Source organism: Alligator sinensis, unplaced genomic scaffold, assembly GCF_000455745.1.
Source record: "Alligator sinensis unplaced genomic scaffold, ASM45574v1 scaffold432_1, whole genome shotgun sequence".
NCBI lineage: Eukaryota > Metazoa > Chordata > Crocodylia > Alligatoridae > Alligator > Alligator sinensis.
The window spans coordinates 1,114,287-1,130,182 of NW_005841998.1; the positions used below are offsets into that span (position 1 = coordinate 1,114,287).

The 15,896-nt window shown below is 42.5% G+C and overlaps 1 protein-coding gene across 6 annotated transcripts in view; it reads left to right on the forward strand.

The window, feature by feature from the left end:
• The window catches only part of CCDC88A (coiled-coil domain containing 88A), a 209,248-nt gene that overhangs the window by 167,528 nt on the left and 25,824 nt on the right, over positions 1 to 15,896 (forward strand). For all 6 annotated transcript variants that reach the window (XM_006021570.3, XM_006021573.3, XM_006021571.3 and 3 more), the window contains exons 20-25: positions 4,259 to 4,536; positions 4,734 to 4,877; positions 7,109 to 7,295; positions 9,757 to 9,902; positions 12,948 to 13,040; positions 13,276 to 13,490. In XM_006021570.3, coding sequence (XP_006021632.1) covers positions 4,259 to 4,536; positions 4,734 to 4,877; positions 7,109 to 7,295; positions 9,757 to 9,902; positions 12,948 to 13,040; positions 13,276 to 13,490 — 1,063 coding nt within the window. The remainder of the gene's footprint in view (positions 1 to 4,258; positions 4,537 to 4,733; positions 4,878 to 7,108; positions 7,296 to 9,756; positions 9,903 to 12,947; positions 13,041 to 13,275; positions 13,491 to 15,896) is intronic.

Sequence of the window (15,896 nt, forward strand, 5' to 3'; positions counted from 1 at the left end):
TCCTTACCCTCTCAGCAAAGTATTTTCCCCACTCCTCCCCCTCCCCTACCCACGGTGCCCGTGCCAAAAACAACCTCTCCCTCCCCCGAAACCACTCTTCTACTGCCCGCTTCGCCTCCCCCAATTCCTGCTTCACATCCTTCCCCCATCGCCTCCCGAACCAAATCCTGCACCCTCCCCTGTAGTCTCCCCAATTCCCTTTTCCTTCCCCACACCTTCTGCTTCCCCACTCGTATAAACCACCTTTGAATTTTCTCTTTTGTTGCTCTCCACCACTCCCATTTTGACTTGAAAAGAGCCTTCGTTGTCCTCCACCTCCCATATTCCCTCCCAAAAGCCCCACACACCCGCTCGTATCCCCCACACCCTAGTATTTAATCTCCACACTCCCCTTCCTCTCCCCCCCTTCCCCAACCCGCAAATCCACCCTCAGCCACTTGTGATCACTAAACCCCACCTCTCCCGTTTCCTTACCCTCCACCCTCACCCCCCCTAACACAAACACAAAATCTGTCCGTGACACCCTTCTTCCTCTCGGATCCATCCTTGTTCCCACCCGCTCCCCCTCCCACACATCCTGCAACCCCTCTTCCCGAATCCAATTACTCAACCATCTCCCCGTAGTGTCCAAATGCCCACCCCCAACACCCCCTTCCCTATCCCCTTCTTCTATAATGCAATTAAAGTCCCCCACGACATCCTTCTTCCCTCCCCCTCCCCCACATATCCCCAACTTCCTAAAGAATTTCCTTCGTTCAGCTTTCGCCGCCGGTGCGTATACAATTCAGCAAAATACCCACCCCCGCCGCTCTGTCCCTCCCGCCCCGGCCCACCAAGACTGCCCCTTTCCCCAACGTTTCCTCAGGAACCCATAACCCCTTTCCCACCCTATCCCGCATTCTTGAACACAAATCACATCCGTTTCAAGTGTTTCTAACCACCCCCCACCCTCTCCCACCTTTTCCTTGTTAACAAACTCCTCACATTTAGTGAAACTATCCTCACCGCCATTTCAAATTTTTCCAACAAACAAAACCACCCACTTTTGTCCCCTCACCCCTCTACCCCACTCCCACTCTCCAGTTCGCTCTCAGACCCATCCCCTGGAGACACCATCCCTTGTCTCCATATTCCCGTTGTTACGACCAACCCTTCCACCGCTCCAGGACTCAAATACCGCCCCCCCTCCTCATCTCTTCCCTCCCTCCCTTTGTTCTTTTGTCCCCCTTTCCCTCCTCCCTCTTTCCCCATCTCTCCCAAATCCCCCCCTTCCGTTTCCATTCCCACTCTTTTGTTACCCCCTTTCACCTCCCCTTGCTTTTTCCTTTTCTTTAAGCTCCCTTCCTGCCCTTTTTCCAGGGCTTCCTTTTCTTCCGCCCAGCTCCCCCCTTCAGGTGTTTCCGCTTCCCTCAAACACTCTACCATCTCTCTCAGGTGTTTTAAAGCTTCTGCCCCTCCTTCCTCCTCTCCCTTCTGCCCCTTCTTCTCTCCTTCTAACTCTTCCTCTACCAACCCCAATACTGCTTCCTCAATTTGTTGTCTTCGTCCTCCCTCCCCCTCAGGTGTTTCTTCTATTATCAATTCTTCCTCTTCCACCCGCGCCTCCAGGTGTTCCCCATCCCCTCGTTCCGCCATTTCTACCGTCATCTCCCCCTCCGCCCGCACTTCCAGGTGTTCCCCATCCCCTCGTTCCGCCTCTTCCCTCTGTTCCCCACGATCTTTTTGTAGCTGTACTCTGTTAGCATACGAGAACGGGCAATCTCGTTGAAAGTGCCCCTCTCGCTTGCACCCCGTGCACACCAGTTTCTCAGTGCAGAATTGTGCCCTGTGCCCCATCCCCCTACACCGAAAACAAATTGTTAAAGCACAAAACGCCGCCAAGTGCCCCCCCAACCCACACCTACTACACAGCTTTGGCTGGTCATTATATGTAATGTAACCCTTATGCATCCCCATTCGCACAACTGGTAGCAAGTGCTTCACACCCCCCGGATTCCCCACTTCTTCATGTAAGATTACTCGTGCCCTCCACCCCCCCATCCAAACCCTCCACCGGTCAAAACACTTTTCCACCATTTTCACCCGCTGCACCCTTGCTTCCAGCCAGTTCACCACATCTCCCTCCTCCACCATATCCGTATACATCTTTATATACACTGCTCGTTCCCTCGTCTTCTGGCCCACCTCGAACCTCAGCCCCTCCAGCTCTCCCCGCTCCACGGCCGCCCCGTGAGCATCCCAAAAAGCATTATATGCTTTTGCGTTCCAAAAGGACACGTGCCACTCTCGATAGTTATCGAATGCTACCACGCAGACTAAGTCTACGGGTTGCACCTTCAGAACTCCCAACAAGATTTTAGACATAAAGTCCCAACGGCTCAAAGTCTTTGCTCCCTGAAAACCTTCCCTCTCCAGAGTCACCTTCACTTTCCAACGGACGCGGTCCGCCCTCTTCGGGGGTCTTCCCATTCCCCCCCGCTCCCAGCTGGACCTTCCCCCGGCGTCCTACGATACTCCAACCCTCCGCCGCCGCCATCTGCTCACCTCCTTCTTTGTTCCGCTCGCCGCCTCCGATGGTTCGACTGCTCTCCCCGCTCTCTCCTGGGTCTCCTTGTCTCCTCTCCAACCTCCTCTGCTCCCCGACCTCCGTCCTCTCCGATCTCCTCTGCTCCCCGACCTCCGTCCTCTCCGATCTCCTCTGCTCCCCGACCTCCGTCCGCCTCGCCATTTCCTTCATCGCACTCGTCATCGTCTGCACCGCCATCTCTGCTCCCGACGCCCGGCCTCTCGAGGCCCTACTAGGCAGCGGCTGGACCTAGGCCCGTCCGCTAACCTGATCTGAGCCTTCAAGAGGCCGAGAAGCAATCTCCCTTACCTCCAAGATGCTCCAACCAGCCTTGCAGCTAGGCAATGTTACTGCCTGCCAGCAGGGAACTGATCTGTTTATATGGGCAGCCAGAGATCTAAAATGGCCACCACAATCAAGCACCTGCTGGCTGCTTGGCTCCAGTCTTAAAGTGGCAGGTACCCACAGTGCCCTGCCACATACCTTCCCCCATAAAATGGTACCTGGGGGAAGTTTTCCCTGCTGCTCCGCCAAAGCAAGCTCCCCTCAGAGCCTGTGAGAGCCCTCAAGTGGCGAGCACCCCAAAGGTGCTCCACCAAGCACCTTCCCCCTTTAAAATGACATCCGGGGGCTTCACTTGGCTGCCTTCCCTGCTGGCTTTGCCCCAGCCTACTGCAGCCCCTGCCATGTGGCAAGCACCCCAAAGGTGCTCCGCCACAGGGAGGAACAAATTTAAGATGACCTGCCAATAATTAGATTCTGTACATGGAAAATTATAATAAACTAGCCAACTGCCTGTCAAGAATGACAGTGCTGGGGGGGGGACGACGGATTCTGTGTCCACCCTCCAGTCCGGGCTTGCTCCCTGCTTCCCTCCTGCCACTTAGGGTCTGGCCCCGCTCCCCACTTCCCTGCCATGGCAGCGGGGGGAGGGGAAGAGTGGGCTCGGGCCCAACACGGGGGGGATGTGGGGGAGGAGTGGGCCCGAAGGTGGAAAGAAGTTGGCCTGATGTGGCGGCTGGGGGGGTGGAGCAGCAGGCCCTGGTGAATACAGCGGTGCGGGGGGAATGGAAGGAGCGGGCTCAGGGCTGACATGGTGGTGGGGGTGGGGATTGGGCCTGGGTCCTGGGGGGAGGAGGCCCGCTCCTCCCCTCCCCCCATTGCTGCCACTTCTGGAAAGCATATAAGTAGAACTTTCAAGTTACTCATATGCTTTGGTATTTTTCTCAATGGAGACTAATGTAATGCAAGCGTATACATAAGTGCTTTCTTTAATTGTAGCTCTGAAGATGTAGACCAGTTTGTAAAGTTTTAAAGTAAAATGTTCCATTTCAATTTATTATTAGCAAAATCTAGTCCCTTTGAAAGCTGTTAGGTAATAGAATAATTAGCAAAATGACATTTGTGAGGTCACAGAAATATTTACAACTAAATTAAATTTTACTCAGGAGTTGAACTAGATGACCACCTGAAGTCCCTTCCAACCCTAATTTTCTATGATTTTATGAAATGCACCAAGAAAATAATTAGCTTGCAGTCCTTCATTAGGAGTAATAAACTAGAAGACCTAGAAGGTCTTTTGCAGCCTACGACTCATGACAATATACTCTTCCCTACTTTCATTATCAGCAATAATAAATTCAAATGAACTTTATTCTTCTACCCATATCTAATATCTGTTTATAACTACAGGTTGAAAATTCTACCCTTAATTCCCAAAGTACATCTCTTATGAATCAGAATGCACAATTGTTGATCCAGCAGTCTGCTTTAGAAAATGAAAATGAATCCATTCTCAAGGAACGGGAGGATCTGAAATCACTGTATGATTCACTTGTTAAAGATCATGAAAAACTGGAACATCTTCATGAACGTCAGGCTTCTGAATATGAATCTCTAATTGCCAAACATGGAAGCCTCAAGTCTGCACACAAAAATCTTGAGGTGGAGCATAAGGACCTAGAAGATAGGTAATCTAGTATGTTAATGCCTCATGTGTGAAGTTCAAAATCCATTGTTCTTAATAATGTGAAAACTCCTTTGTATAATTGCAATAATTAAAATAGATCTTATATCTTGGGGATAAAAAAGACCATGACATTTGAATTCTTAATCATATTAATTCTAGGAGATATAAACAAAGCCTTTATGTTAACTTTGTTTGCAGGTACAATCAGTTGCTGAAACAAAAAGTGCAATTAGAAGAACTGGAAAAAGTGCTCAAGACAGAACAAGAGAAAATGTTGCAGCAAAATGAAAAACATGAAAAGGTAGCAGCAGAGTACAAAACACTTCGTGATGAAAATGATAGGTATGGCAAAATTCTGACGTTATCAATGTTTAAATAATATATTAAATAAAACACCTACATTTTCACAGGAATAGTCTATTGTTTAAACAAATGTAATATACTTTGAAGTCAGTACCCAAGAGTGGGTTAACAGAATCATTCATTGTATGTCACACTTTAGACACAATATTAGATCCTCAGTATGTTTGCTTATAGGAGGCTTCTAGGTGCTTATGATTGTTGAAAAAGTCAGGTGGAAGTCTAAATATAATATAGAAGCTTAACTTTAGTCACCTTTTTTTTTTTTTTTTTTTTTTTTTTTTTTTTTTTTTACAAAAAAGTGGGTCATTAGATGACTAAAGAACTTGATGCCATTGTGCGTGCACCCTGACCCTGGATGTGGGTACATATGCTTCTAAGACACATTCCTGGGGTGCTCTCACACCTTTAGAGTTGCCTTCTGCCCCAAACCCTTTCCTGCTGTCTGCTGCTTGACCACTGAGAAGCAGCTGAGATGTGCCAGAGGCCAACTCCTTGTCTTTATGTCACCTCAGTCTTACCAGTCTCACCCAATTGTTGCCAGCTGTTACCAGAGGGAATTTTGTCAGCTATAAGAATTATACCCTTGTCCACTCATATGATCAGAAAATATAATTCCTTAGAAAAGGCTTACTGATATGGTCAAATGCTCTGGAATCACAGTTATCACTGACAAGTGGGTTAGAAAAGGTTTATTATTAAAAAAAGAACAACCATAAGAAATCAGTAACCACATACAGACAAGGCATAAGAATAAACGGGTGAAGAAAGTCAGACCAATAACCTGTTCTTACCCTGCAACTTAAATCCAAGAATGCATTTCCTACTCAAATCAACAAGTTAGAAAACAGCCCCTACATCTCCTGTCAGCTTCCTTTACTGAGGGCCAACAGCCTTCCTTGTACCCAGGGTAAATGTTTTATTTTTTATTAGACCAGCTCAACAGTTGGAAAACTATTGAGTTGGTCTAATAAAAGATGTCACATTTACCCAAAGAATCTTGTCTGCCTATGTCCTTAGAGACTAACACGACTACAACCAACACTTCTTTGTACCCAGGAAGATTAGCGACCCCACCCCCTGCTTTCAAGGCAGGACTTACATATAGCTTTTTATTTGGCCATTTACAATGTCACCCATTGGAATTTTGGGGAGCCTGCCCTATGCATATAACTTCTTGCTTCCCCCTCAGGGAGAAGGTGCTTACTAGACTTAAAAGTTTTTTCCTGATCTAATTAGCAGGAGAATGTGTATCCTTTCAGACATGAAGAATATTAATCATATATACTGTCTCTCATATGATCATCCCCAAGTGGGAAATGCTCTTTCTATTCCCATGTTCTAGTTATGTTAAAGTTTATCTTTTTAAAATATGAAGTTTTCATTGTCTACACAATGAAGGGGCTATTCCTGAGTAAACACGCTCCTGTCAGAATCTAATTCTCAGCTGTTGCCTCTTCCAAGTATGAATAGAGGAGGAACACTTAAATTAATCACTGCCCCACTAAAAACATTCTTGCCTATAATATAAAGTTGTATCAAAATTACATTTATATCAAATACCACAATTCTTACAGATATAAGAATAAGGCTGAACACAGCTTCATACTGTTTATCTGTAGAAACTACATATGGCATATCAGCAAAACAACTTCAAAAAACCACACAGGATGCCTCATGAACCCTTTAAGTTCATGACAGCCATATGTCATGGTTAACAAATCTCTTGGTCTAGCTGACTTCTTTACAAGCTGTTTTGTTTTGATTCTCTTTTATCTTAATATAAGAATTGGATCCCAAATATACCCTATTAACAAAAATCATTTTCTTATTTTAACTATAGAAACTTCTAGCAGCACTTGTTTTTTTCCCAGGTATTTTTAAGAAAGCTAATATATGAAAGATATTTATTTTTAAAAAGAAAAAAAGGAGACTGCCCATAATTTAAAGTATATAATTGTATTATTTCTGAGAAATAATGTTTCCCATTTCTCAATGAAAACTAAATTTTCAAAGTTTAGAATATTTTGTTTTAAATTGACTGGTCATAAGAGTCTATGAATTAATATGTACACTAGTTTCCCCAAAAATGTTCATCAGCAGTCTTAAAAATAACATGGAATTATGGAAGGTGTAAACTTTAAAGAGGATTGTGGTAATAAATGCATATTACTTCATCTACATATGTTCTTCTGTGCCTCTTTTAATTACAGACTCAATCACACATACAGTCAACTTCTGAGAGACAATGAAATTCTTCAAACTGACCATAAGAATTTGAAAAGCTTGTTGAACAATTCCAAATTAGAACAAACACGGCTAGAAGCTGAATTTTCTAAACTGAAAGAACAGTACCAACAACTGGATATTACATCTACAAAACTGAATAATCAGTGTGAGGTAATTAAGAGTTTTACTGTCTTCTGATAATACTTTGGTTACTGTAGCATTTTAAATTCAGATAATGTTATGCGATGTACATGCCTTTTTATTTTACTAATATATCTGCTTGGCAGACAAACATTGCCAAAGAAGAATAATGAACCCAGCTTTTTCATGGTGCTGCTGTTTGGTATTGTTGTTTGAATGGTGCAGTTTTATATCTTGGGTGCTGCTAATACTTTGACCTATAGTCACAACTGTCCAGCACTTATAGTCTCATTTTTATACTCTCAGATCTTGTCAAATTTTGAACTTCTTTGCTTCTAATTTTCCAGGCCAGGCTGTTGCCTCATTCTCAGATTTTTTGGAAAATCTCAATCAAAATGCATCAGCTGTTTCTTAAACTAAGATCAGCTGAAATGCTTTGTTATTCCCATTATGTAAATTCTTACAGCTGTTTTTGTGAGCTGCTTTACGGCGTCTTTGCTTTGGAATACACACTTGGAAATTTGTCAGAAAGGTCATCATTTTAGTGGCAAAGATGAACCGTTTGATATCCCCTGTGAAAATCCACCCTTATTTGACAAAATTATATGCCTCTGAAAAATGGTTGCTATGAACGTTTACAACCTAGTGTAATTCAAGAACTGCAGAACTGTTTGTACTTTTTTAAAGTATATGGATCCTTATTCTGACTGCAGAGGATCAGATTCCAAGGGGCAGTTTGGGAGCATGTCACTTGCTGTACACCAAATAAGTTTCCTCCAGAAAATCTACAAAGAAAGGGATTGAGCATTCCGGACCCTCCTTGCAAACCGAAATTATTTAGTATTTATTCCAAAAAAATCATCTAACACTTCTCTGGTCCATTTAAAAAAGGAGAAAGCTCTGAGGTTCTGTCTCAGATGCATACATGATCAGGTGAGTCTATGGCTAGGAGTCTAGCCCATTTAGGTGACGCACATTCACAAAAGAAAAGTATGGGCACTTGCTAGGAATTTACCCTCCAGTATTACCCAATTCCGTACCTGAAGGTGGTAATCATACAGGGGCAACAAGCTGTTTCCCATCCCCTACACTGCGTTGTGAGCTTAGTTGCAAATGGTTCTAAATAAGAAAAAAGATTATCTGATAGCAATGGAAATTAGTTACTTAAAATCAGAAAATAAATTGAAAAAGATAAAAAGGTCAGAAAACACAAGGCAAAAACCAGAAAGAACCTCAAAAGTCTCCACCTTCTCTTCCCTGTACATTGACACATTTTCCCAGGAAATGGGAACTCTCAGTTTCAAGAGCAGAACTACAAAATAGACATTCAGGAAAAGTTTCTTGAAGCCCCAGACTTGCTGATACCATGAGGAGGAAGGAAATGACCACCTCCCAGAGAAAGGAGGCATGGAAGCTAACCTTTCCAGTCAAAACAGAAACAAAACTTGCTGTTCCCTGTATTTCTCTTTTGGACATCATCAGGGAAGACTGGGAAACTTGCTGTAGGAAAATGAAAGAATTGTCACTGTGTACCATACCAGCCAGTCTAGTCGATAGAGCCAGGTGTGGAACTGGTTAGTTGCAGGGATAGGGCTTGGAAGCCACAAGTTGGGGACCAAATGCTAAGCCAGGGTCAAGAGTCAGAAATCAGAAGCCTTTGAAGGGTAATCCGCAGGGCAGAGTCCAAGAGCAAGCCAAGCCAGGGTCAGGAGCCCAGGAGTCAGGTCCGCAGGGAGAATCCCAAGCCGAACTCCAGTAACAAGTCAAAAGCAGGGTTGGGAACCAAAGAAACCAGAGCTGCTCAGACTGAAGACCAGTGTGTTGTGTAGCAAGACTCAGGTGCTGGAGGGGTTCTGTAGAAGCAGCTCCAATAGAAACTGAGCATTATCTTAGAACCCCAAAATGTCTTCATCCTCACTATGATTGATCTAGCAAGTTGTATGCCTGGCAAGGGATACCAGTTCCAACTGAGTGGTGGTTTTTTGTTTTGTTTTGTTTTGTTTCGTTTTCTTAAGAGACTCTGCAGAAAGAAGGAATTTCAGAATTCCTTGTTACAGAGACAACTTTAAAGTTTCTTCAGTTTCCCTACAAGTAACTTACTTTGCCTTGGCTCCAGTGTTTTGGTGCAATGACGTAATGAGCTTAAACTTAAATAAAAATGAAGGAAAACTGTTTGTGTGTTTGTATTGTATTATATGCTCCATAGGCAATAGTCAAAAATTGGGGCAGAAATAGCCTATACTCCCACTGTTATATTTTCTTCTCTATTAAAATGGATATGCTAGTTAAATTAACTAGCCCATCTACCTAGCATATCAATTGAACTTTTTTTATCATGGCACGCATTGATCAAGTGATTTTTATTTTTCTGTCTATTGTGTCTGGGTCATTAAATTCTTTGTAAATTCTGATAATGTTTTCTAGATAACTCCAGAAAATTAGGTGGTATGCTAAGTTTTATACTTAAGTGCTGTTTTATATATTTTAACAGTTGCTTAGCCAGCTTAAAGGAAACCTGGAGGAAGAAAACAGACACCTGCTGGATCAAATTCAGACACTAATGCTACAGAATAGGACGTTACTGGAGCAGAATATGGAAAGCAAGGATCTTTTCCACGTTGAACAAAGACAGTACATGTGGGTACCAATAATTAGAAAACTGCTGTTCAACACTGTGACAACTACAGTTGGGTTAATATAGATGCAAATTAAAGAAACCCACCTTCTACATTTTTATTTGGTACAAGAATAACCTATTTCCCTAATTTTTCTTTACATATAACTCAATTTCTTTAGCTATGTTTTATCTAAAAAATTTGTAAAGTTGTTTTTTTTTTTTAAACTAAAAAAAATAGCATAACAATATTTATTTATGGTATAAACGCCTAATTAATAGTATTGGTTCATCCTTCCACTTCAGTTTAGAAAGAACCCAGCAGAGAGCAACAAAAAATTATTAGAAACATGACTTGTAAGAAAAGGATGGAAGAACTGGGAGTATTTAGTCTGAAAACGAGAAGACTGAGAAAAGTTTTGGGAATCTCTCAAATACTTGAAGGATTGTTTTAAAGAGGATGGGTATAGACTATTGTCTGGTGCTGCATGGGACTAGACGAGTTCTTAAACTGCAACATGGGAAATTTAGGTTGTATATTAGGAAGTGTTGTCTCACTATGAAGGTTAAACATTGGAAAAGATTTCCTAGAGAGGCTATAGAATCCCCATCTTCGGAAGTTTTTAGGACCATGTAAGACAAACATCTATCTGGAATGGTATAGACAATGATGATCCTGCCTTGAGCAAAGGATTAGACTAGACAACCTCCTGGGGGTCCTTCAAGCCCTACTTTCTATGATTCAATCAGAGATTCTAGGGTCTTTTGATATTTTTGTTGCTTTTTTCCAGCAGAAAATTTTTGCTTCTTTTTGGCCATGTTTACAGGGTACATTTATTGTGTTCTAAAACAATCTCCTCAATCATGTTAAGCAGGCTGCTCCCTGAACCAGAAGCAGTCTTCGCCATTTCCGTGCACTGCTTCGAAAGTACAGACAGAAATTATATTTGTTGTGTGATCAGCCCCTTGAAAGCTGAAGCCATGCCCAGACAGAAGAGCACAGCTGCAGAGCCCTCCAATTGCATAAGAAATTAACCCTCATTGTATGAGGGCTCAAATGAAGCTGCTCCCTACTGGAATGACTGCATTAATTTCTGTCTGCTCTGGCTACAGCAGAGCCCATCCCAAGCTTCTCTCTCTAAGGGAAGGGGAGAAAACAGGGGTGGGAGGTCCCTTCTGGGGTTTTCTCAGCCCTTCTGAAGTGGGTGGGCAGTGGATTGGAGCCCCTCACCTTTGTGGGGGCTTCAATCTACCTGTCCCCCCACTCCAACAGGGCTGATAAAGCCCCAAAATGACCTCCCTCCCTTGCCTTCTCCCCCTGCCCATTCAGAGACAGCAGTGGAGCTGGGGGTGGGGGAATGGAGCCAGGGATAGACACAGCCTGTCTCCCTGGATCACCTCCAAATTGGAACTGATCCTCCACCCTCCCAATATAACAGCTAACTTCTGTTGGATTGGGAGGGTCGGACTAACTCATGGTGATTTCTGTGAATCACCGTGAGTTGGACCCAGGAGCTGCACTTCTGTCTGCACCTCAAGTGAGCCAGCTGCCACTGAGTGATGGTACCAATTAACCTGCCTCTGGTGCTATGTGGATATAGCTATCCTAATTCCAGCCTGCCCAGTGTTCTTGAGGATAGTGTTCTGGAACATGGTAAGTTTATCATGTAGATGGCCTCAGAGGCCATCTAAAGGAAATGTGCATTACTAAAACAGCCAGGGGTGTGGCAATGAGGCATGCAGCAGTGTAGTTGCGCCTTGCTTTGATTGCGCATCACTCACCGATGTATCAGTGATGTGAAGCTCTGCATGTGCTGTGAGTTCCATGAGCTTGCAGCACAGACTCTGCCCAAAGTCCTTGTTTTCAGCTCCAGAGCCTGCTGCTCTTTGCTATTCCTCTTTCTCCTTCACCCTTTCTTGTATTCCGTAGCAGGAGAAAGATGAGCAGCAGCGTAAGTAGTGACAACTCAGCCCCTACTTTCACAGAACCTTGGGGACTGTGCACTGCTGCTGCTCAGACCCTCTTTTCCCCTGCTGCTGAATTTGGGGATGATGTGGGAGAAGGAAGGGGAAGAGCAGACAGTAGCAAGCTCCAGAGCTGAAAACAGGGGCTCCATGCAGACTCCAGGCTGACATGCCATTGAGTTCTGAGATCACTGGCATCCAGGATCACAATGAGGGATTGTGACCTCTCCCCCTTTGGCTGTGTGGCGCATGCGCTAAGAACTAAGACCTCTCTTCACTGTGCATGTGCCATACAGCCAAAGTGGGCATGGCAGCACCCCCATCACTGTGATTTTGGATCTTCCCATGAAAACAGCCAAGGTTTTTTTTTTTTTTCTGGTATCTTTTATCGGACCAACTGTACTGTTGGGAGAGAGGTTAGACAACAAGCATTTGGGCACAACCTGCCCTTTCTTAGAATTATATCAGACTTCCTCAGACGTGAGAAAAGCTTGTCTTTTGGTTGACATGTATTTCTACCAATTAAGTGAAAACCAGGACTTTTTGCAGTCTGTTCCTTATTTAGAGACAGGCAGGACAGCGGTTTAAATAAAAACAGGACAGTCTGATATAAGACAGGACCAATGGCCACCCTATGTCTAACCTCTCTCCTAGCCATACAGTTGGTCCAATAAAAAATATCACAAAAAATGCTTGTTTCATACATTTCCTGCCACAACATTACAGCACACAGTTACAATATTTTCACCCCACTGTTTTTAAAACACTCATTTATTATATCCATTTATGGACACAGTGTGAATAAGGTGCAATATGAAACCATATTAAAATCTATTGGATGGCCCATAAAAGATTTAAAAATCTTTTTATTTAGCCATTACTTTTTTTATATATATAAATTCTGTTTTACCTTTCTTCCTCCTTTATGATTTAGAAACTCTTGTTTCTTAGCAGTTTACATGCTGCTCCCGTTTATTCCCCACCTGAAAGAGAATCTGCTTTTAGGTAATAAAAAAATGTAAAAGAATATGCAACATAATATAAGCATACAGATATATAATCATACTCTTGAAATATCAATTGTGGTTCATTTCTGTTTACAGTGACAAGTTAAATGAGTTGAGGCGGCAAAAGGAGAAATTGGAAGAAAAGATCATGGATCAGTATAAATTTTATGAGCCATCTCCACCAAGAAGGTACTGCCAAATATATTGTGAAAATGAGCATAAACACAAATTTTAATTTGCTAAAGACCTGGCTCTGTTTCCATTCAAACTGGATCATGAGACTATCCTCGACTTCAGTGGGAGCAACAGCACACCCTTATCCTGTAGTTAAATACACATGCAAATATTATTTAATTATACAGTGTATAAGGATTAAAGTAATGCATTATAAATTCAGTAATGGATTTAATTTTTTTTATATTAGGAGGGGAAACTGGATTACTCTAAAAATGCGGAAGTTGATAAAATCTAAAAAAGATGTTAATCGAGAGCGTCTGAAGTCTCTGACTCTTACACCAACTCGTTCAGAATCCAGTGAAGGATTTCTTCAGCTACCCCATCAAGACAGTCAAGATAGTTCGTCAGTGGGTTCAAACTCTCTTGAAGATGGCCAGATGCTGGGGACTAAAAAGAGCAGTAGTGAGTACTTGCAAAAAAAAAAATGAAGGTGTTTTTAGTTTGAGATTGTTTGGTTAAACATCTTTCAGAGGTGGGTAAAGCCTCAAAGGTGCCTATAAAAGTTCAAATCTGATATAATTGTTTTAAAGTGATGTTAAGAGATCTTGATTGTGCACCCCTTAAGATAGTGACAAAATTCATGGACTTCAATTTTGTCTGATCTAGAGCAGTGGTTTTCAACCTTTTTCCATTTGCAGACCCCTAAAATTTTTTTGAATGGAGGTTCTTTGAATTTCTTTGAATGTAACTATGTGTATTTACATACTTTTGATTGATCACAGTCATTTTTCACAGACCCTGTAGACATAGACCACAGGTTGAAAACTGCTGATCTAGAGCCCAGGAGTGTTAGATATTTTTTCCTTTTTAGCATTTCTGTGAATCTGAATAAAAACATTAACTCTGCAGTATCTGAGAAATGCAGATGACACCTTTTCCCCCAATTTATTTCCTTCCCACTGTGTTTTTTTCATTCACATGTGATTTCTTCCATTCTTGAGAGTGTCTCTTCATACTGTGTCCACACTAACATCCCTTAGCTGCTATATAAAGATTGTGTGCCGCTGAACTGCTCCTCCTTAATTCCCTTGATAGTTTTGGTGACAGTATAATAGGGAATTTGAAAAATTATGGATAGAGATAAGCAATAAAAATTATCTGGATCACTACTGATTCTAAAGATTGAGAGAGACTGATGTATGCTGAGGTGTGGGAAGATCAGATTTTGTCAGATAATCTGTTAACCTTGACCAAGCCATTTTGTCTTAGCGGTTAGGTTGCATGTGGCCTATTTTGTGCACCATATACTTGTTTCTATTGTTGCTCATTAATAATTTAAATCATGAAAAATTCAGTGGCAACCAATTAGTTTGATGCCATTCCTACTCATATTAACAAGTTGCATTTATTGATTATTTAACAGATTCATTTCACTACTGTGGTATTGAGTATATATTTATAAGCATCAATGTACACTTCTATTATAATTCTTACCTTTTTAGTAAGTTTAGTATTTCAGTAGTTTCAGATCACAAGGGAACTAAAATTTGGTATTCTAGTTATCCCTCTTAAGAATGTTCTTAAACCTTAAAACCCCTCATTCTGGGTTTTGGTCTTAGAGCTTGCTCCACAGACTTAAATAAAAAAGTTATAAAGGTGAGTAATATTTGGATACTTTTAAGGAAATTTAAAAGTTGAACTGATTTTTTTAAAGAAGATAATAGATTGGAGGATCATTGCTGTTAATTGTTTCCATTATTCAAGTTGTAAAATTTGAGAAGCAAGAGTGCTCTTCTCCATTTGGCATAGAAGACAAATACTTTGGTATAATGTTTATGGTAAGTGAAGGCACAAAATTTAGTAGATTAATTAATAGGACTGGATCTATAGTTGTTATCTCTAACAGACCAGTCCTACTAGATCACTAATTCTAATTTCTTGCAAGTTTCTCAGCTGTGTCTTTCACCTAGAAAGGGTGTCCAGTTTCTCCTTAGATTATCTGCAGCAAGTGACTACTGTCTCCAAGCACATCCCAGAAGAAAAAAAGGACTATTTTGTGGAGAAAAAATAACATAAGCATTAGGTCTTTAGGGTTGTTATGATAGTAGTAGATTGTTATTATGAATTGTTTTGATTTGTGGAAGGAAAGAAGCAGATAGAAAAAAAGCTGAATGGTCTTCTTTTGGACCTACAGGCAATGCTTCCACTGAAAAACGATGCTAAAAACTCTTAGTGTATTCTCATTAAGAAACTACCAAAGGGTATATGTCTCTAAAGCCCCTGGCAGATGTTACACTTAACATGTGATTATCCAGTTAATCATGTCTTAAGTGGTAACCTGGACACACATTCATTCAGTTAATGGCACAGTAAAACAGAAAATAAGCCACAGAGTTGTTGCTTAAAAATGTGGAATAACTTTGTGGATAGTTCCCATCGCGTCATAATTTTTGCATGTGTGGCCAGTCCCAAAGCCTCCATGTGTTCCCACACCTCAGAGCCCCAGTCAGCTGACTAGATCTCTCAGCTGGAGAGACACTAGCAGTATGGTATTATGAGGGATTGGAGATCAGATCCCTGTGCGGGCCGGCTCCCGGTCCCATCCTCGCCGGGCACGAGCCGGGCCCGTCTGTGTGCACGCGGGCTGTGGCCGGCAGCCCGGGCACGCGGGGCCGGAGAAAAGTCGCGGGGTGGAGTAGTACGCTCAAGCTAGAATCAGTCACGGAGGCGTAATGGTTGATTGAAAAGATTATTTACTTACACCCCAGGTGGTCGTGGTGTAGGCTGGTCAGCTTTCCAGGCTCAGCTCCGCTTGAGTTCTCGGTGGAGGACTCTAATAAACTCGGTTCCTTGACCCCGGAGTGAATC